The sequence below is a fragment of the Bos grunniens genome, chromosome 11 (genome assembly GCF_055505025.1).
Source record: "Bos grunniens cultivar Pamir isolate PY7600 chromosome 11, Bosgru_T2T1.0, whole genome shotgun sequence".
Taxonomy (NCBI): Eukaryota; Metazoa; Chordata; class Mammalia; order Artiodactyla; family Bovidae; genus Bos; species Bos grunniens.
The window spans coordinates 8,893,021-8,914,931 of record NC_141175.1 but is presented as its reverse complement, the minus strand read 5'-3'; the positions used below and the strand labels follow the sequence as shown (position 1 = coordinate 8,914,931).

General features: G+C 49.5%; 1 protein-coding gene across 5 annotated transcripts in view; it reads right to left on the bottom strand.

Moving 5' to 3' along the window:
* Window positions 1–4,299: 4,299 nt before the first annotated feature.
* Window positions 4,300–21,911, bottom strand: part of TRUB2 (TruB pseudouridine synthase family member 2) — a 19,670-nt gene continuing 2,058 nt past the window's right edge. The window contains exons 3-9 of one of the 5 annotated variants that reach the window (XM_086324940.1): window positions 19,119–19,193; window positions 17,916–17,977; window positions 16,517–16,598; window positions 14,644–14,716; window positions 13,650–13,786; window positions 5,293–5,387; window positions 4,300–4,637 (exon numbers count right to left, since the gene is read on the bottom strand). In XM_086324940.1, coding sequence (XP_086181066.1) covers window positions 5,335–5,387; window positions 13,650–13,786; window positions 14,644–14,716; window positions 16,517–16,598; window positions 17,916–17,977; window positions 19,119–19,193 — 482 coding nt within the window. In that variant the 3' untranslated portion in view covers window positions 4,300–4,637; window positions 5,293–5,334. Of the gene's footprint in view, window positions 5,388–7,874; window positions 12,850–13,649; window positions 13,787–14,643; window positions 14,717–16,516; window positions 16,599–17,915; window positions 17,978–19,118; window positions 19,194–21,911 lie in introns of those variants that run through there. The other 4 variants (XR_015136280.1, XM_086324939.1, XM_086324938.1 and 1 more) reach the window with 4 other exon arrangements.

Sequence of the window (21,911 nt, the reverse complement as noted above, 5' to 3'; positions counted from 1 at the left end):
AGCAAAAGAAGCCACCGCAATGAGAAGCCCTCGTGCCAAAACTAAAGACTGTGCAAAGCGACATAGACCCAGCATGGCCATAAATAAATAAATATTAAAAAAAAAAAAAAAGAAAAGGTTATACCTGCCCAAGTGCTTCCCAGGTCGCACTTGTGGAAAAGAACCTCCCTGCCAATGCAGGAGACTTAAGAGACATGAGTTCAATCCCTGGGTCAGGAAGATCCCCTGGAGGAGGGCATGGCAACCCACTCCATTCTTCTTGCCTACAGAATCCCATGGACAGAGGAGCCTGGTGGGCTACAGTCCACAGGGTTGTAAAAAGTCGGACACAACTGAAGCAACTCAGCACACACGCACATATCTGACCAAAGATCTGACCTAGAGGCCAGGCCAGTGACCAAAAATGAACAGCCTCACTCAGCCTTGAGTTTGGTGTTGGCCCCTCTGTCCTGATTCCTCTGAGTAGGAGGTTTTGCTCCTTTCCCAGAGAAGGGGAAGAGGTGGAAGCAGTGACAGATTTCCTCTTCTTGGGCTCTAAAATCACTGCACTGCGGATGGTGACCACAGTCATGAAATTAGAAGACGATTGTTTCTTGGCAGAAAAGCTATGACAAACCTAGACAGGGTGTTAAAAAGCAAAGACATCACTTTGCCAACAACGGTCCATCTCGTCAAAGCTATGGTTTTTCCAGTGGTCACGTATGGATGTGAGAGCTGAACTATAAAGAAAGCTGAGCGCGGAAGAATTGATGCCCTCGAACTCTGGTGCTGGAGAAGACTCCTGAGAGTCCCTTGGACTACAAGGAGATCCAACCAATCTTTTTTTTTTTTTTTAATCATTTCTTTGTTATTTTTGGCCGTGCTGGGTCATCGTTACTACGCCAGCTCTTCTTTGGTTGTGGTGAGCTACTCTCTCGTTGCGGTGCACAGGCTTCTTATTGCAGTTGATTCTCTTTTTGCAGAGCACAGGTTCTACAGCATGCAGGCTTCAGCAGTTGCAGCCCATGGGCTTGATAGTTGCACTTCTTGGGCTCTAGGGCACAGGCTAAACAGTTGTGGCACACAGGCTTAGTTGCTCCGTGGCATGTGAGATCTTTCTGTCTCAGGGATTGAACTCTTGTCTCCTGAGTTGGCAGGCAGATTCTTTACTGCTAAGCCACCAGGGAAGCCCCAAACCAGTCAATCCTAAAGGAAATCAACCCTGAATGCTCACTGGGAGGACTGATACTAAAGCTGACGCTCCAGTAGTTTGGCCACCTGATGTAAACTGCCAACACATTGGAAAAGACCTTGATGCTAGGAAAGATTGAAGGCAGAAGAGGGCAACACAGGGTGAGATGGTTGGATAGCATCACCAATTCAGTGGAGGTGAACTTGGGCTAACTCTGGGAGATGGTGAGGGACAGCGAGGCCTGTCATGCTGCAGTCCATGGGGTCGCAAGTAATGGGACACAACTTAGCAACTGAACAACAATAATTTCCAAACCTCTGAGTGTCACAATTACCTGAGAGGGATTTTAAAGAAAAAGATTTGGGTCTCTAACCCCTCCTCAGGGATTGCACTTTGGCAGGCCTGGAACAGGGCTGTATTTTTTTTAACAAGCTCCCAAAGTGTTTCTGATATCTGAGCTCCCCGGTTAGTGTTCTTGGATAGTTGACAAGTTGCTTCTAACCACCAGCAATGATGTCCATCAAATGCTACCTCCAAACTGGCCATCTTCCAACTCATCTAGAGAGCCACTGGACCTTAAGAGCCAGCCCTGGATCAAAACCAGGTGAGACTGTATCTGGCTTCTCCCCAGAGGCCCAACATTAGTTAGCTCTGCTCCTGGGCTGGAGCTGACCTGCAGCTCCACCCTTCACCCTGGCACCAGCAGACCTGCCCAGCTGGTTTACCTGGGAGGAACTCGGCGGCCTGTTTTGCCATCTTAGGGCTCTTCTGGCTTCTGATTTGCTAGGGGATCAGGAAGTACTGATAGGGTTGGGGTCAGCGAAAAGAAAGCTGGGCAGCAGGGGTCAATTTGATCATGGGCTGCTTTGCAGACCCCTGAGGAGGCTAGAAGGCCCTGGGATAGCCCATCACCCAACCATCACACCTGACCACCCACCTGATGCTTGCCTCTCTTAGTCAACCTCCACCGCCCTCACTGCATGGTGAGCCAAGTTTCACCCAGAGGGGAACTTCTTGGAGTGACTAATATCGGTCCCTCTGCCTAACCAGCCCACCTCCAGATGAGTCCCATGCCTCCTGCTGAAGTGTTCAAAGCAGGGGGATCAGTCAGGGTCGGACAGGATATTGCAGAGAAATCAGGTGATGATACAGTGGTGGAAACCGGGTTTTATTTGTTTTTATTCTGTGGCCAAATAGAGCTAATGCTCAGCAGGCCATGGCACGTATAGACAGATGTGGGAGGCTGGGCCAGTGGCTGAACACCCCAGGCCTCAGTTTCTACATCTATAAAGTAGGTAAAATAATACCTGCTGTGGCCACTTCACAAGTGATCACAGATACAAAAGCTGGTTTAATGACCATAATGAAATAGGCAAATGTCAGCTCATTCTTACAATGATACATTTGTGTGTGCTAGGCATGTTCCTGGCTCCTCGGGGAAAGTAAGGTCCTTATAGTTCAAAGTGGGGCCTTAATGAGCTAACATTCTTGGTACAATAGTGGGGGGCAGGGGGGAGTGAGCTGGGAAATGTAAAAAAACTCATATCTTGAAAACTGCAGTTACCTGGATATTGATGTTTATTCATTCAACAAGTAACATTGAATGAATATGCATTCACTGTCCACAGTGATTTTAGAACCCAAGAAAATAAAATCTGCCACTGTTTTCATTTTCCCCCCATCTATTGGCCATGAAGTGATGGGACTGCATGCCATGATCTTAGTTTTTTGAATGTGGAGTTTTAAGCCAGGTTTTTCACTCTCCTCTTTCACCTTCATCAAGCAGTTCTTTAGTTCCTCTTCACTTTCTGCCATTAGGGTAGAATCATATGCATATCTGAGGTTTTTGATATTTCTCCCAGCAATCTTGATTCCAGCTTGCGATTCATCCAGCCCAGCATTTCGCATGATGTACTCTACATATAAGTTAAATAACCAGTGTAACAAAATATAAACTTGATGTACTCCTTTCCCAATTTTGAACCAGTCTGTTGTTCCATGTCTGGTTCTAACTGTTGCTTTTTGCCCTGCATACAGGTTTCTCAGGAGGCTGGTAAGGTGGTCTGGTATTCCCATCTCTTTAAGAATTCTCCACAGTTTGCTGTGAGCTTCCCCTGGAGAAGGGAAAGGCTACCCACTCCAGTATTCTAGCCTGGAGCATTCCATGTGCTGTATAGTCCATGGGGTCGCAAAGTGTCGGACATGACTGAGCAACTTTCACTACTAATACACAGTCAAAGGGTTTAGCATACTCAGTGAAGCAGAAGTAGATGTTTTTCTGGATAAGCAAAAGTCTCTTGCCTTTACTATGATCCAGCCGATGGTGGCAGTTTGATCTCTGGTTCCTCTGCCTTTTCTAAATCCAGCTTGTACACCTGGAAATTCTCTGTTAATATACTGTTGAAGCCTAGCTTGAAGGATTTTGAGCATTGCCTTGCTAGTGTGTGAAATGAGTGCAATTGCGCAGTAGTTTGAACATTCTTTGGCATTGCCCTTCTTTTGGGATTGGAATGAAAACTGGGGGGTAAAATATACATAAGGTACTTATAAAATTAACCATTTTAACCATCATTAAGTGTACAATCTAGTGGCATTAAGTATTGGGCTGGCCAAAAAGTTTGTTCAGGTTTTTCCATTCTGGAAATCCAATGCAACCCAACACATTCACACTGTTATGCAAATGCCACTACTTTCTAGTTCTATAGTTTGTTTGTTTTTGTTGCTGTTGCTGTGTGTGTGTGTGTGTGTGTGTGTGTGTGTGTGTGTGTTGGTGCCAAAACCCAGGATCAAACCAGGAACTATCTCTATAACTTTTTAAAAAAAATTTTTATGTGACTGCACCGGATCTTAATTGCAGCACACAGGATTGATTTTTCGTTTCGACATATGGGATCTAGTTCCCTGACCAGGGATTGAACCCAGACCCCCTGCACTGGGAGCATACAGGCTTAGCCACTGGACCACCCGGGAAGTCCCTCTCTATAGCTCTTTCTATCTTGCAAAACTGAAATTCTATACACATGAAACATGAACTCCCCACTTCCCAGCCCCTGGCAACCACCATTCTATCTTCTGGCCCTTTGAATGTCTGCTTTAAGTAACTCATATAAATGGAATCCAACAGTATCTGTCTTCTTGTGATGGGTTTATTTCACTTATAATATAATGATAGCCATCATTAGCATTATGTCTTTAGGGTTCATCTGTGCTGTAGCAGGTGTCACAGAGATCAAATCACCCAGTCAGTAAACAGGGCAAGTTGGGGTTCGCACCGAGGCCCCTCCACCACCAAGGTCTAAGGCTGCACCCCCTCCTCCCCATTGCACCCTAGTGGCCATTACCTCAACTGGCGACTGGCCAGCATGGAGGCCAGCGGGTTTGTCAGTGACACTGATGTTCTGGAGAGCCCACTCTGAGCATGGTAAGGACGATCTGGCACTTTCTTTGTCTTCAAAACAGTCTATGTCTTGAAAAAAGAAACTCAATCACGGAACTTAAAATTTAAAGCCCAATTCCCAGATCTCCCGTTGCTTACATTGTTGGTACAATTTAGCAACGTTGTTAAGCGCTCGAAGGTTAGAGACAGCGACTGAGGAAAATAAGGGACTTGGGGTGGTTTTCCTGGCAGACTGGGGCTACACATTGCCTGAATATTTGCCGTGACTCCAGGTTCTCTCTGCCCACCAAATCCTTCTATTGCCTTATGTACTGAGGTGCTCCTCTGTTGGGTGCCTATTTATTTACAGTCGTCATATCTTCTTCTGGGATGGATCCCTGGATCATTATGTGGTGGTCTTTGTCTCTTGTAACAGTCTTTATTTTAAAGTCTATTTTGTCTGATGTAAGTATTGGTACTTTGGCTTTCTTTTAATTTCCATCTGCATGGAATACAACACAGAGATGCAGGAGGCATGCAGGCTAAACTGATGTCTTGAGTAACTATCTGCTCAGAAATGGGGGTGGGGAGCGGCAGGGTCCTACTGAGAGACAGATGCTCTGCTAGGCAGGAGGTCACTCCCTCCCTGGCAGCTTTCCTCACCTGCGAAGTGGAGGTAATCACAGTAACTTCCATACCATGTGAGACAGTCCCTGTAAGGGTCTTAGCACAGAGCCCAGCATACCAGAAGCCCCTAGGAAGTGATGCCATCATTGTTCCTTCAGGTTCACTGGTCTGCTGATGCCAAACCTGCCCAGGCCCTGGGCTGGGCACTGCGCCCTGGAAACAAATTATAGTGATGGTATCAGTCCAGCCATTAAGAATATAATAGAGCGGCCAGCTAGTTCTTCCCATCTGTAGAAGTCACTGGTGTAAATGCCAGAGGAAATGCCCCCCGCACTGGGGCCTCTTTGAAGGAACAAACACTGGTTGTGCTGACTCTTATCCCTGTGAGGTTAAATAAGTCACATGGAACCCAGGTTCAGATCTTCCATCCTGGCCCCACAGCAGTTTCTGACTCAGAGGCAATTCTGATACAAAGGATCCAAGGCCCCAGTTGCTGAGAATGTGGAACGTTGGAACATTCACCTTGAGTGTAAAGGACCCAAGGTGATTCTTATTGACAGGCTGTCAAGCTGTCAATAAGAATTAGTCAGAGAAGGCAATGGCACCCCACTCCAGTAGAAAATCCCATGGATGGAGGAAGGAGCCTGGTAGGCTGCAGTCCATGGGGTCGCTAAGAGTCGGATACGACTGAGCGACTTCACTTTCACTTTTCACTTTCATGCGTTGGAGAAGGAAATGGCAACCCACTCCAGTGTTCTTGCCTGGAGAATCCCAGGGACGGGGGAGCCTGGTGGGCTGCCGTCTATGGGGTCGCACAGAGTCAGACACGACTGAAGTGACTTAGCAGCAATAGCAAGCTATCAGTGGGCACTGCGTTTCCACCTGGGCCACTGTGGGCCCCAAATGTATCACACACCATTTGAACTGCACTGGCAGTTTTCTTGGCTGATGAGGGTGAAAGACAAGATTGAAAAAGCTGATTTAAAACTCAACATTCAAAAAACTAATATCACGGCATCCAGTCCCATCACTTCATGGCAAATAGATGGGGAAAAAGTGAAAACAGTGGCAGATTTTCTCTTCTTGGGCTTCAAAATCACTGAGGATGGTAAATGCAGCCTTGGAAATAAAAGACGCTTGCTCCTTGGAAGAAAAATTATGAAAAACCTAGACAGTATATTAAAAAGCAGAAACATCACTTTGCAGACAAAGGTCCATATAGTCAAAACTATGGTTTTTCCAGTAGTCATGTATGGATGTGAGAGTTGGACTGTGAAGAAGGCTGAGCACCAAAGAATTGATGCTTTTGAACTGTGGTGTTGGAGAAGACTCTTGAGAGTCCCTTGGACTGCAAAGAGACCCAACCAGTCAAGCCTAAAGGAAATCAACCCTGAATATTGATTGGAAGGACTGATGCTGAAGCTGAAGCTCCAATACTTTGGCCATCTGATGTGATAAGCCAACTCACTGGGAAAGACCCTGATGCTGGGAAAGATTGAGGGCAAGAGAAGGGGGCAACAGAGGATGAGACGGTAGGATGGCATCACCAACTCACTGAACACAAGTTTGAGCAAGCTCCAGGAGATAGTGAAGGACAGGGAAGCCTGGCATGCTGCAGTCCATAGAGTCACAAAGAGTCAGACACGACTTAATGACTGAACAACTTCCAGGTTATTTCCTGAGTCAGTGGCTCACCCTGTTCAGCATTTTATTCAAAAGACTGCTCAGGCAGCCCTAGTTAACATCACCAACTTCCCTTTCCCCACTTAGCATTTAGGCTGTCTTGTTTACTGATATACTCCTGGTGCCCATACCAGCATGTGGCCAATAATATGTAGGCATCTAATGAACATTTATTGAGTAAATGTTGAATAAACCACAGACCAGCTGGTGCAGTGGTAAAGAATCTGCGTGCCAAGCAGGAGACAAGGGTTCAATCCTGGAGTTAGGAAGATCCCCTGGAGGAGATGGTAACCCTTTGCAGTATTCTTGCCTGGAGAATCCCATGGACAGAGGAGCCTGGCGGGTTACAGTCCATGGGGTCACAGAGTCAGATACGACTGAGCAGCTGAGCACTGTTACCAAACTGGATGAACCCAGGCCTTTGGGAAAGTTGCCACATCCTGGAGTCACAGTTTGTACAATGGGAAGGAACAGCCCAAGAGGAGGGGAGGGGACAGGGCTTTCCTCCCTGTGTCTCTGGGCACCCCCACGGAGTCTGGAGGAAGGAACATTTGTACCTGATGGACAGATAGGGAGAGGCCCATGTTGTCATTGCTTAGTCACTCATTTGTGTCTGGACTGAGCAACTAAACAACCCCATAGACGGCAGCCCACCAGGCTCCTCTGTCCACGGGATTCTCCAGGCAAGAATGCTGGAGTGGGCTGCCATTTCCTTCTCTAGGGGATCTTCCCAACCCAGGGATTGAACCCGTGTCTCCTGCACTGGCAGGCGGGTTCTTTACCCAGAGCCAACAGGGAGGGCCCAGAAAGGGCCACACTCTACTGCTGGATAAAAGAAGCCAATTGTGATAACTGTGTATACTGTAATCCCACTTTGTTACAAAATTAATCACTTGAGGGACTTCCCTGGCAGTCTAGCGGTTGAGACTTTGTGCTCCCAAGGCAGGGGGCATGGGTTCTATCCCTGGTTGGGGAACTAAGGTCTCTCATGTTGCACAGCCAAAGAAAACACAAAAGTAACCACTTCAGTTATTTATTCAGGTAATACGTATACACTGAGCACATATACAAGTGAAAACTCCTGTTTCCTTTCTGTACACAGTACTTCTGACACCAAATGTGGAGGCTTTTCCATACCAAGCAATTCCGTAATTCCTGATGGACAGGACTGGGTGACTTACAATAGAACTCAGTTCTGACACGGCCTGCCTGGAGTTCACTCACACCATGCAGGTCAAGGGCGCAGTCCCAGCAGACTGCCCCCACTCCGGATACTGATGACACGTCCTAGGTTGTCACCTACACGCGCTGCTGACTGAAGCTGGGGATTCTCATGACCCCCTCCTTAAGTTTGAAAGTTCGCTCAAACAGCTCACACATCTCAGAGAAACACTTATGTTCACTAGTTTATTACAGAGAATACAACTCAGGAAGGACCAAACGGTGGAGGTCCGCAGGGCAAGCAAGCCATGTGGGAGGCGTGCTGGGTTTCCAAGCCCTCTCCAGCTGCTCCCCTTCCCCAGCACCCAGATGTGTTGGCTAACTCAGCTCTCAAAACCCCATCCTTTGGGTTTTTTATGGCGCTTCTATTAAGTAGGTGGGTGTGGCTGAAAGGGGCTTGTTTTTATTTATTTGGCTGTGTTGGGTCTTAGTTCTCTGGCTCTTTGTTGCGGCCTGAGGGCTTCTCTCTAGTTGTGGCGCATAGACTTAGTTGTCCCAAGGCAAGCAGGATTCTTAGTTCTTGGACCAGGGATCGAACCAGAGTCCCTTGCACTGGAAGCAGAGTCTTAACCACTGGAAAGTGAAAGTCAGTCGTGTCTGACTCTTTGGGACCCCATGGACTATACAGTCCATGGAATTCTCCAGGACAGAATTCTGGAGTGGGTGCTGCTGCTGCTGTTACTAAGTCGTTTCAGTCATGTCCGACTCTGTGCGACCCCATAGACGGCAGCCCACCACGCTCCCCCATCCCTGGGATTCTCCAGGCAAGAACACCGGAGGGGGTAGCCTTTCCCTTTTCCAGAGGATCTTCCCAACCCAGGGATCAAACTCAGGTCTCCTGCACTGCAGGCAGATTCTGTAGTGGCCGATGCACTAGGGACGTCCTGAAGGGCTTATCATAAGAAAAGGTGCTTGCCACTTTCACCTTCTGGAGCTCCTTCAGGAACTGGGCATAAAACATACAACAGAAGATATTCAAGATGTTCTTTTCACCTTTATCGCTTAGGAAATTACAAGGGTTTTAGGAGCTCTGGCTGGGAGCTAGGGAGGAAGACCCAAAAACATACTTCTTTTTACATCACAGTATCACAATAGATACTCCATTTGTTTTTTCCCTGTGGCTACGCTGGGTCTTCGTGGCTGCACAGATTTCTCTCTAGTTACAGCGAGGGCTGCTAGTCTCCAGTTGTGGTGAGTCTAGGCTTCTTGTTGCGGTGGCTTCTCTTACTGTAGAGGACAGGCCCTAGGGCACCCGGGCTTCAGTAGCTGCAGCGTGTGGGCTCAGGAATTGTGGTACATGGGCTTAGTTGCTCTGAAGCATATGGGATCCTCCCAGGCCAGGGATCGAACCCATGACACCTGCATTGGCAGGCAGAGTCCTTACCACTGAGCCACCAGGGAAGCCCAGGCACTCAGTTCCTTAAACAAAAAGTGCCTAAGCACCTACCATGTGCCAGGCCTGGGACTTGGTTAGTAAACAACCCCACAAAAGCAGCAAGAGCTCGAGAAGAGGCAGGATGGTGTGGCGGTCAGCAACGCTGACTCCGAACAGCACAGATGTGGTCTTGGGCTCGGGACTCCCTTGTCAGGTATCCTTTGGCTTGTTATTTGTCCCCTTCATGCCTCAGTTTCCTCATCTGTAAAACAGGGATTACTATAGTCTCTGGACTTCCCTGGTGGTCCAGTGGTGAAGAATCTGCCTGCCACTACAGGGGACACAGGTTTGATCCCTGGTCCAGGAAGATTCCACACGCCATGGGGCACTAAGCCTCTGCACCGCAACTGCTGAAGCCCCCAAGCTCTAAGTCCTGACAGCCACAACTACTAAAGTCCATGCACTTAGAGCCTGCGTTCCGCAACAGAAGCTGCCGCATGAGAAGTGGTGCACCGCAATGAAGAGCAGCCCCGGCGCAGCGCAACTAAAGAAAGCCTGTGCGTAGCAATGAAGACTCAGCACACCAGAAAACAATCACTTCAGTTCAGTTGCTCAGTCGTGTCTCTTTACAACCCCATGAACTGTAGCATACCAGGCTTCCCTGTCCATGACCAACTCCCAGAGCTTGCTCAAACTCATGTCCATCAAGTCGGTGATGCCACACAACCATCTCATCCTCTGTCATCCCCTTCTCCTCCTGCCCTCAATCTTTCCCAGCATCAGGGTCTTTTCAAATATGTCAGTTCTTTGCATCAGGTGGCCAAAGTATTGGGACTTTCAGCTTCAGCATCAGTCCTTCCAATGAACATTCAGGACTGATTTCCTTTAGGATGGACTGGTTGGATCTCCTTGCAGTCCAAGGGACTCTCAAGAGTCTTCTTTAATGCCACAGTTCGAAAGCATCAATGCTTCAGGGCTCAGCTTTATTTATAGTCCAACTCTCACATCCATACATGACTACTGGAAAAACCATAGGTTTGACTAGATGGACCTTTGTTGGCAAAGTAATGTCTCTGCTTTTTAATATGCTGTCTGGGTTGGTCATAGTTTTTCTTTCAAGGAGAAAGTGTCTTTTAATTTCATGGCTGCAGTCACTATCTGCAGTGATTTTGGAGCCCAAGAATAAAAAGTCTGTCACTGTCTCCATTCCTTTAAGTAATAATTTTTTACCTGGCTGCACCAGTCTTAGTTACAGCACAGGGAAACTTCTAGCTACAGTGTGCCAACTTTTAGTTGTGGAATGTGGGATCTAGTTCCCTGACTAGGGATAGAACCTGGGGTCCCTGCATTGGGAGTGTGGAATCTTAGTCACTGGATCACCAGGGAAGTCCCCAGATACACTTCTTATATACAGTTCAGTCAAAACTTAAATTCTTATTTGGACCATGGAAGAGGAGCTGCTTGGTTAGTTACCCTGGGGCACGTGGTATCTTAGTTCACAGAGCATGGATCAAATCCACATCCCAGCTCCTCTTCCATGGTCCAGGGTCCCATGGAAGAGGCCCTGGAGGGGTCAGCTACAGTCTATGCCCCAGGGAGCCACTCTGCGCCCTGCGCCCTCACTGCTTCCCTGGGCTGGCAGCGAGGAAAGTTTTGAACAGCCCTGGTCCCCAGCGCTCCCATGGAGAAATTCTTGGGTAATGTTTATTAACCACAGCATAACACGTGCCCCAGTCAGCCACTGCTGTGGTGATAACAGGGGTAGTGGAGGGGAAGAAGGGGCCTCCCCTGACCTCAGGGGGAGTTTTCTGGTTACAGGACAGCAGGGCTCTGAGAAGCACTGGGCCAGCCCAGGTGAGTATCTAACCACCTGTTATGAGTCAAGTCATGTCCCCCCAAAATTTACATGTCAAAGTCCTAATCCCTGGGACCACAGAATACTTGTTTTCATTCGGTTAAGAATGATTTCCTTCCAGGACTTCCCTGGCAGTCCAGTGGTTAAGACTCTGTACTTCCAACAGAGGGGGTCCAAGTTTGATCCCTCTCTTGTTATGAAGCACAAGCTCAAGGAATCAGTCACTGTGGGGCTTAGCTACCCAGGGGCATGTGGTATCTTAGTTCACAGAGCAGGGATCAAATCCACGTCCCACGCACTGGTAGGCGGATTCTTAACCACCAGACCACCAAGGAAGTCCCAGGGCAGGAGTATTTTAAATGCTGATACATACCATCGAATTACTCCTGAAAGGTTACACAGTTGTGTATTCCTAGCAAGCATATTCCCAGATGGCTCTGGTGGTAAGAATCTGCCTTCCAACACAGGAGACGCTAGTTTGATCCCTGGCTTGGGAAGATCCCCTGGAGAAGGAAATGGCAACCCACTCATTTTCTTGCCTGAAGAATCCAATGGACAGAGATAGCCTAGCGGGCTACAGTCTGTGGGTCACAGAGTCAGATATGACTGAAGCAACTTGGCACCAAGTGTATAAATCGCCCATCTTCTCACATCCTCCCCGATAATGGATGTTATCTTTTTCTTAGTTTATTTGAAAGGCAAGGAAAAGTCATCTCATTTTCATCTGAATGTCTTTCATCATTAGAGTCTGAACATCATTTCAGGTTTACTTGCCATCTGGATTGCTTTTTCAATATAAACACACAATTCACGTCATTTGATCAACTTTCTTGTCATGCTTTTCTTATTGTTTTGTAAGAACTCTTTATATATTATAAATATTATTGCTTAAACTTATAACAACTATTTTTTATCTGTCATTCATTTAGCGTCTTTTCCTCTGTACAGAGTTTTTAACTGGGCTAAGTCTGTTGATCTTTTTTTTTCCTTTGGCAACACTACACGGCTTGCAGGATCTTAGTTCCCTGACTAGGGAACTTCCTGTTAATGGTTTCTCTTACAGCTTCAGGCTTTCTGTCATGTGCAAAAAAGCCCCTCCTGCTCTCATGTTCTGCAGTTAGCAGTTCCAGCCATGAACAATTCTTATTTTTAGACACCCACTGTTCCACCAGCTCTTATTTTTAGACATCCACTGTTCCGCCAGCTGCTGGCCTGTCAATGCCCCACGTGGCTCTCTGGCCCCAAGGCAGAGCATGGCCTCTTGGAGTCCCAGGGCTGGCCTGGACCAGGGGGCTCCTGGGTGCCCAGCCAAGGCCTCAAGCTCTTCTCCAGCTCTGCTGCCACCCGGGGTGCTGCAGCCTGGATGGCATCCTGGATGTTCGGTAGGTCCCACTGGGTCCTCAGGAGGGCATCATCCAGGGTGAAAAAGCCGTCCCGTGTCCGCCGCACCTGGGCACAGACAGCGGTGCTCTTCAGCTCCAGGCCGATTTCGTGCACCAGCCTTCGCAGCTGCTTCTGTGTCTCATGCATGCACTGCACCTCTGCCAGGGACACACAGCAAGGTGGCGGTCAGGAGCACAGCCTCTGATGACACCGATCTAGGTCCACACCCCGGGAGCCCTCCTGGCTGTGTGATAACCTTAGCCAGACCCCTTCCTCCTCCAAGTGTAGCTCAGGGCAGGCCCTGAAAGTCTGTTAAGACAGGCAGAGTCTCAGGCCCCATCCAGACCTGTTCAATCAGAATCTGCCTTTTCAGAGGAACCCCCAGGTTGGGACTTTCCCTGTGGTCCAGTAGTTAGGACACCATGCTTCCACTGCAAGGAGCACGGGTTCAATCCCTGGTCAGTGAACTAAGATCTGGTAAGCCACATGGTGAAGCCAAAAAAAAAAAAGGTGGTTGTTAGGAATCATTTCTATAACACATTAAGCATCAGGAGAGTCTTGGTCAGCACTCAAGAAAGGAGCCCTTGTTAACACAAGAAAGAAAGAAGTGGTGATGGAGCAGGTGCTGAGCTGGGTGGGATCAGGGCGGAGGGGAAAGTGGTGTCTGATGCCCCACAGTGACCTGAGACACTGGGCGGCTCTGGAGAGGAGCCACTACATATAACCTCTGCTTGTTAAGGTCTGGCTTCAAAGGGGGACTTGGCAGGAGACATCTATCTGCTCTGTGAGCTGTGCGATTAGCCAAGTCCAGCTTCAGGCTGGGAAGGAAGCGGGCCCCTGCTGCCTTGACCAGCTGAGATCAGCGCTCACACACGCTGGCCTCCGCAAGGGTCTCCCACAGTGACTGCATGAACTCGGGAGCCCCGTGGTGCTGCCCCAACTTCCTGGAGCAACTTACCTAAGAGGAATTCCGGAGGCGCAAACTGGAGGCATCGGATGCCGGTGATCAGCATCGGGGACTTGTTCATGGGCCGGATCACGCCGCTAACGGCCATCTCATAGGCCTCCTGGGTCTGTAGGTCAAGGTTGGAGTACCTGGGGATCAGGAGGGGCCAGATCAGGCAGCTGACCGCCTACCCCAGCCCTGCCCCACTCATGCCTTTCCTGAAGCTCTTCATTCGCTTCCCACCTTCTCAGTTCCTCTAGCCACCTTCACAGCAGCCTCTTCCGGTGCCCTCCAATCCTGACCCGCAGGCTCTACCCCCGTTCAGTTGTACCTGCACTGACTACTTCCACCTGACTCTGCTGAGATGCTGTGGTCGCCTGGCTTTCTTCTCTGTTAGCTCATATATTCCCTACGAGCCCAACCAGGGTCTCTTGTTCCCCTTGATCTCTCCAGGGGCTGGCCCATGCCCTGGCACAAGGAAACATTTCTGCTCGCCCTGAAAGGAGTGGGCGCTTGTGCCTCGTTTGGGGCTCAGAAAGGAAGATCCATGGAATCTGCCCCAGGGAGGCAGAGCCTACAAGAGTCCTGTAGGGTTAACTTCTTACCCTTCGAGCACTGCCCTACCCCCATCCCCGCCCACCCCCCACAGCACTTCCTAAAGGAAATCAACCCTGAATATTTGTTGGGAGGACTGATGCTGAAGCCGAAGCTCCAATGCTTTGGCCACCTGATGCCAAGAGCCAACTCACTGGAAAAGACCCTGATGCTGGGAAAGACTGAAGGCAGGAGGAGAGGGGGGCAACAGAGGATGAGACGTTTGGATGGCATCACTGACTCAATGGACATGAGTTTGAGCAAACTCGGGGAGATGCTGAAGGACAGGGAAGCCTGGCGTGCTGCAGTCCATGGAGTCATGAGGAGTTGGACACGGCTTAGCCACTGAACCACCACCCAGCTATTCCTTGAGGTCCCGCTTGCAGGGAGGTGTGGGCCAGGCCTCTCTTACGTCACCAGAGCCTTCTGATGGGAACCTTGGATCACAGCCAGGATACGGTCCAACTTCTCTCTGGTCACGTGGTCTGGAAAAGCCAGGCAGTGGTAAGCACACAGGTGCCCACTGAGACAGCAAACTAGAAATTTCCTTCCCACAAATCAGCCCCGTCCTTGGAACTGAGAGGGGGTCCCACGCATCCTTAGGTCCCAGGGTTCCCATGTAGGGGGGTTGAAGAGTCCTTTGAGAATCTTATGAAAGCTCTGGACACTCTTCTTAGAAATATACACATGAACTCAACGTCTGGAAGACAAATTCAAGGGATTCACAGGCTCCAGGTTAAGAACGTTTTGCTCTTGGGACTTCCCTGATTGGTCTAGTCATTAAGACTCTGCTCTCCCAATGCAGGGGGCATGGGTTTGATCCCTGGTCAGGGAGCTAAGATCCGACATGCCATGTGGCTTGGGGGGAAAAAAAACCACACCCTCCTCTCACCCCAAAAAAACCAACCAACCAAAAAAAAAAAAAATCCCACTTTCTTCTGGAAATGAGGCTCATAGTATGATATGACTTGCCTGCTCTTCTAAGCCAGGCCCCCTGAGCCCCAGTCCAGGGTTTTTCATGCCAGGCATCCCTGGAGGGAGGGTGCCACCTGTCCAAACACAGAAGTGGGTTGGCAACAAGTGGGAGAGTCTCTGCATACTGGTCCCACCGAGGGATTCTGGGGAAGGCAGCACCAAAGCCTGGGGATGCTCAAACCCGCGTGGGGCCGAGCCTGTGGGCCAGCTGGGACAGGCGCCAACTTCTGACTCCACTGGCCAGAGCTCTGGGAGCAGGTGTAGGGACTAAAGGCTGGCCAGCTGGGGAGGGCATGGACCTCTCATCCCTCCTGTCTGGTTTCATTCGTGCTGTTGTCTTATCTGGAAGCTAACAGCTTCCTCCTCCTGGCTCCTGACACTCTCTACCTGCTTCTCTTTCCTGGCACTTAGTTTTCCTGGGTTTTTACAATAGTTTTTAATGACTTAAGAATCTTCTTCCAGAAATTCAGACCAATACCAACAAACACCTCCCCTCCTCCAAATTCCAGCTTCCACTCTCCCAAAAGCGTCAACCTGGTAGCTGTCTTCAGAACATTTTGTTGGTAGTTGACACACACCTACAAGTACAAACACGTAGCATTGCTTTGCCGTGTTTTTAATCTTCTCCAGAAGACGTAGCGGTGTGTCTGCTCTCCTTGCTAGACTGTGAGATCACTGATACTGGGGACCCCATCTGATTCACCATATGTGCGCCCCACAATGACTGGCGCATGTTGATGCTCAGAAACGTGTCAAACAAGCAAATGCAACAGATCCTACAGGACAGTTTAGAACATGGGGAGAGCAAGAAATGAAAAACAAGCCACCTATCCATCTACCCATCCATCCATCCATCACCCATTCACTGATCCATCCAGCGCTTCCCACATCCCAGGCCCAGTGCCATGGGGGACCACGGGAGTGGAACTACACTATCCTGCTCTCGTGGGTGACATCCTGGTGGGAGACAGACATTAAAACCACTGATCGTCAGCTGATGACTTCTTTTTTTTTTTTTTTTTTAGCCGATGACTTCTGACAGTATACCTGGTCCGAGCCTGGGGGCTGGAGAAGCTTCCCTGGGGAGGTGACATTTAAGCCAGGTGAGAAAGCGTGGGGAGGACAGGGCATTCTCGGAAAACAGAATCATGTGTCCACACCCCCAGGAGCCAGCGCTGGCTTGGTGTGTCTGCGAGTGTTTGACAGGGACCCTCACGGCCCACATCGGGGTAAAGCATAAAGAAAGCAAGTGAAAGGGCGGGAGCACCCACTCTTCCTGCCCCCCGCCCAGGACTCCCTTGGGCTCTTACCGTACGTCGTCTTCTCCACCAGCCGCCCGTCCTCACAGAAGTCATCTGTGGCTTTGCCCAGGAGGCCGCGCACGGTGTAGTCCTGGAGGATGGGGAGGCAAGGCATGTTCTAAGCCCTGCACAGAGGAAGGAGGTGTGGTCCAGCAGCTCAGGCCCCCAGGGTACTAGACTGAGGCTGGGGGTGGGGGGCGCTCGGGGAGCTCGGGCGCTCAGCCCCTGCCCAGCTGCCTCCTGGGCAAGGGCACCAGACTTTCCTGTGACAGCAAGCAGCATTGGCAGCCTGCACAGGGCGCCCAGAGCCACCCTGTGACCACCCCCAGCCTCCATGCCTCTCCACTTCCATCCAACCTGACACTGGAGCCTCCCAGGCCCCTCCCCGGCAACTGTCGGCTTCTCTCTTCCCTCCAAATACGATCTGTGTAGCTCCCTGCCTCTGCCTCAGGTAAGAGTAACGACAACGACAGTGAGGGTGACAGCGGGGACATCGACTGAGCACCCACCACGTGCGAGTGGCTGTGCTGAGCCCGTTCCACACTGCCACTGATTTAATCTTCACAGTAAGCCCGCGGAGGAGGTACTGTTTTCACTCCCATTTCAAAGATGAGGAAATGGACGCACATAGATGTTAAGTAATCCAGCCCAGGACACGGAGCTGGCTCCAACAGTGCTACAGGCTGGAGTCTTACAGTGAAGCCACTCGACTCCACAGTCTCTGCTCTTAACCACGCACACCCTGGGTCTCCTAATGTGGTATCTCTGCACACACTCGTGAAGCCAGACCCCACGGCTCAGCAGGGATGCAAGCTCCCTGACGCCAAGACGGTGGTATCCACTTCTCAGCATTGCGGAGAGAATGCAGTGGTATCAAGATCAGGCTCTGGGGTCAGACAGACCCAGGTTCAAATCCCAGCTCTGCCTCCTTAGAGGCCGTGTGAGGAAATTCCCTGGCAGTCCAATGGGTAGGACTCTGCACTTTCACCGCTGGGGCCAAGGGTTCAATCCCTGGTTGAGGAACTAAGATCCTGCAAGCCCAGTGGTGTGGCCAAAAAAATTTAAGAAATAAAGGCTGTGTGAACCAGAACAAGTGTCATCTCCTCTTTGGGGCCTCATTCTTTCATCTGTAAAATGGGTTAACAGTAGATCCCATCTCATGGGGATGCTGTAAGGCATCCATGACGGGGTCCAAACACGGCTAGGCACAGAACAGTCAGCGTGGGACAACGCCAGCTGTCACGATGATGCTGTTGTTACAGCTTCCCCTAGCACAAGACTTGCCCTGCCCCAAAATGCCGTCTGATGTCCGGGGTATCCCTTGTGGAATCCTCTCCGCTTCAGAATCCTACCAGTGACCCCCAGGGAAAGGGCGGAGGGATAAGCAGGTGGTTCCCAGCCCCCATACCTTGGTGAGGTGAGCGTTGTACATGTCAGTGAGGAGCCTGCGTCCGTGTCCCACGCCGAGCACTGAAAGGTACCCCAGCCTGATCTTACACTGGGCTCCCCCTTCCGGTTCCCCTGGGCTCTCCAACCCCCACCCCGTCTAGCGGAACACTCCCACTGCTGATGGGTGTGGCAGCCAGGGGGCAAGGAGAGCATCTTCTACTGGAAGCAAGGTAGCCTCTGGACACGTGTGTGAAAAGGCAGATTTCTGGGTCCCAGCCACATATACTGACTGACTCAAAGTGGGAGTGGGGGTGGAGGGCTAGGATCCTTAGCAAGCTCCCTGGGGATCCTGACACTCAAAAGTAAGAGACCACCAGCCCAGTCACACAGACCTATACTCCCATCTGGGGATGGTTCTCAGCATGTCCTTTAACGTCCTGGGGTCTCAGGCTCCGCATCAGCAAAATGGGGATAAAATTACTGTCTGATCCCTGTGGGTGTTGTGATGACGGAGGCAATGAGCAGGAAGGAAGCGGTGAGCACAAAGGACAGACCCAATAAGCAGGGGCATTGTGGCCACTCCCTGCCTTTCCTCGGGTCTGTTTCTCCCTCTGGCTGAAGGAAAGAATGACCCTCCATTCACTCCTGGAGAGGCTACCCCGGGAGGGGTACATGAGATCATGTCCACCCGCCTGTGTCCCAGGAAGTAGGACAAGTTGCTGTGACTATTGTGCATGGAGAACGTGGCCACCGCCTGACCCTGGGGACACAGATGGCTCATGACTCAGGGCTTTGTGTGCCCAGCGACATCTAGAGCTCTGCCAGCGGGGCCAGGGTCAGGCACTTGGCTACCCCACACAAGCAAGAGGCTTTCCCTCTCTGGTCCAGGGACTCACTCGCTACATGACCCAAGACAAATCATCTGTGCTCCTCGAGGCTAACTTTTCTTCCTAAAACCGTACGGTATCTACCAAACAACACTGTTATGGTGATTCATGTGTACAAAGGGTTTCAAACCACATGTCACAGGCAAGGGTCACTTGATAAGGGTGGACGATCAGGACATCCCTCTTCCCACCAGTTTCTTCCTAGACATCAGACTTGGGAGGGATCAGGGGAGGAAGGCAGGAGTGGGAAGTGGCAGTCAGTTGAGAAGTGGACTGGGCTCCTCAGAACTCCCCAGGCCTCTATCACTGCACCCCAGGCTCACCATACCACCTACCAAGCACCCCAGACGCCTGGGAATCCAGCCGGTGTCCCACGCCAACCTTCAGGCTGGTGAATGCGAGTCCACGAACTGGAAAGAAACAAATGAGGTCTTTATCCAATGAACCCAGCCTCCAGGATGGCTTTAGGCCCACATGGCAATCTCATTCCTAGAATGTTGCCTCATGGAGCCCAAACCAGCATCAAGCTGGACTTTCAGGCTTCCCCACCAAGGAACCTGGGGTCCCAAACCATTCATCAGTTTCCGGGGCCCAGAGAAAAGGCAACCCAAAAGGCCTGTTAAGTCTGCCTGTCACCATTCCCTCAATGAAGGGCTTTGAGTGCACTGGGCAGAACACTGGAATTAAGACTGGGGGGTTCCCTATCCAGCTCCTGTGGAAGGCAGGTTCTGGACAGTCTCCCAGTGAGAAAATGGAGGCTGCGAATTCCTGAGTCTGTGTGTTCACAGAGCCCAGAACTCACTGACTGCTCAGGAAATAACCCATTTCCCAAAAGAATGAATGACTCATCAAACTGATATAATTATGTACAGGTTTTTGTACATAAATTATACTTCAGGAAAGATGTCCAAAAAAAAAAAAAAGAATGCAGGAATGAGCTAGAAGCTTTTACATTTAAGATCAAGAGGAACCTAGGGTAACAGTACGGGGTAGTTAAGAGCCTAATGAATCCAGGCTACATGATTTAACATTAGCCAACACTGAACTTCCATCTTATCATTTGTGAAATGGGACTAGGACCCACTTCACAGGATTCAGTGAGATGGTACTTGGGAAAAGCCTAACATAGTACTTAGTACAGAGTAGGCCCTCAACACATCATACTTCCTATTGCTGTTGTTATACTGTGGACTCATTGAATATTTCTGTCCAAGGGGTTTTGGAAATGGTGGGAAATTCTTAGAGATGAGAATACCAGACCACCTTACCTACCTCCTGAGAAACCTGTACGTAGGTCAAGAAGCAACAGTTAGAACTTGACATGGAACAACAGACTGGTTCCAAATTGGGAAAGGAGTACATTAAGGCTGTATATTGTAACCCTGCTTATTTAATTTATATGCAGAGTACATCATGTGAAATGCCGGGCTGGATGAATCACAAGCTGGAATCAAGACTGCCAAGAGAAATATCAATAACCTCAGATATGCAGATGACACCATCCCCATGGCAGAAAGCAGAGAAGAATTAAAGAGCTTCTTGATGAAAGTGAAAGAGGTGAGTGAAAAAGTTGGCTTAAAACTCAACATTCAGAACACTAAGATCATGGCATCTAGTCCCACCACTTCATGGCAAATAGATGGGGAAACAATGGAAATGGTAAGAGACTTTATTTTCTTGAGCTCCAAAATCACTGCAGATGGTGACTGCAGCCATGAAATTAAAAGATGCTTGCTCGTTGGAAGAAAAGCTATGACCAACCTAGACAGCATATTAAAAAGCAGAGACATTACTTTGCCAACAAAGGTCCCTTTAGTCAAAGCTATGGTTTTTCCAGTAGTTATGTATGGATGGGAGAGTTGGACTTTAAAGAAAGCTGAGTGCCAAAGATTGATGCTTTTGAACTATGGTGTTTGAAAAGACTCTTGAAAGTCCTTTGGACTGCAAGGAGATCAAACCAATGAGTCCTAAAGGAAATCAGTCCTGAATATTCATTAGATGGACTGATGATGAAGCTGAAACTCCAATACTTTGGCTACCTGATGCGAAGGACTGACTCACTAGAAAAAACCCTGATGCTGGGTAAGATTGAAGGCAGGAGGAGAAGGGGATGACAGAGGATGAGATGGTTGGGTGGCATCACCGACTGGATGGACATGAGTTTGAAAAAGCTCTGGGAGTTGGTGATGGACAGGGAAGCCTGACCTGCTACAGTCTGTGGGGTCGCAAAGAGTTGGGCACGACTGAGCAACTGAACTGAATACTGTTGACTCACTGAATATTTCTGTCCAAGCAGTTTTAGAGGTTCCTGGCCTCTAAGCTCCTTAGCCTTCCTATAGCCTCCCAAACATATACTTTAATTATATCTAATAATGGGGGCTCATTATCGGAACTAGTTTCACCGTTGGTTAGCTTCATTGACTATAAAATGTCACTCTTCACAGACATAGAGAACAGATTTGTGGTTGTCAAAGGGGAAGGGAAGTAGGGGAATGATGAATTGCGAGTTTGGGATTAGCAGATGCAAACTATTTTATATAAAATGGGCTTCCCAGGTGGCACAGTGGGAAAGAATCCACCTGCCAATGCAGGAGACACAAGAGATTCACACTTGATCCCAGCATCCGGAAGACCCCCTGGAGAAGGAAATGGCAGCCCAGTCCAGTATTCTTGCCTGGAAAATTCCATGGACAGAGAAGCCTGGCTACAGTCCACGGGGTTGCAAAGAGTGGGACACAACTGAGCGACTGAGCGCGCGTGCACACACACACACACACACGCACACACACATACACGTAGAAAGGATAAATATACTGTGATAAACCATAATGGAAAAGAATGTGAAATAGAATGTATACATCAGATCAGATGAGATCAGTCGCTCAGTCATGTCCAACTCTTTGCAACCCCATGAATCGCAGCACGCCAGGCCTCCCTGTCCATCACCAACTCCCGGAGTTCACTGAGACTCACGTCCATCGAGTCAGTGATGCCATCCAGCCATCTCATCCTCTGTCATCCCCTTCTCCTCTTGCTCCCAATCCCTCCCAGCATCAGAGTCTTTTCCAATGAGTCAACTCTTCGCATGAGGTGGCCAAAGTACTGGAGTTTCAGCTTTAGCATCATTC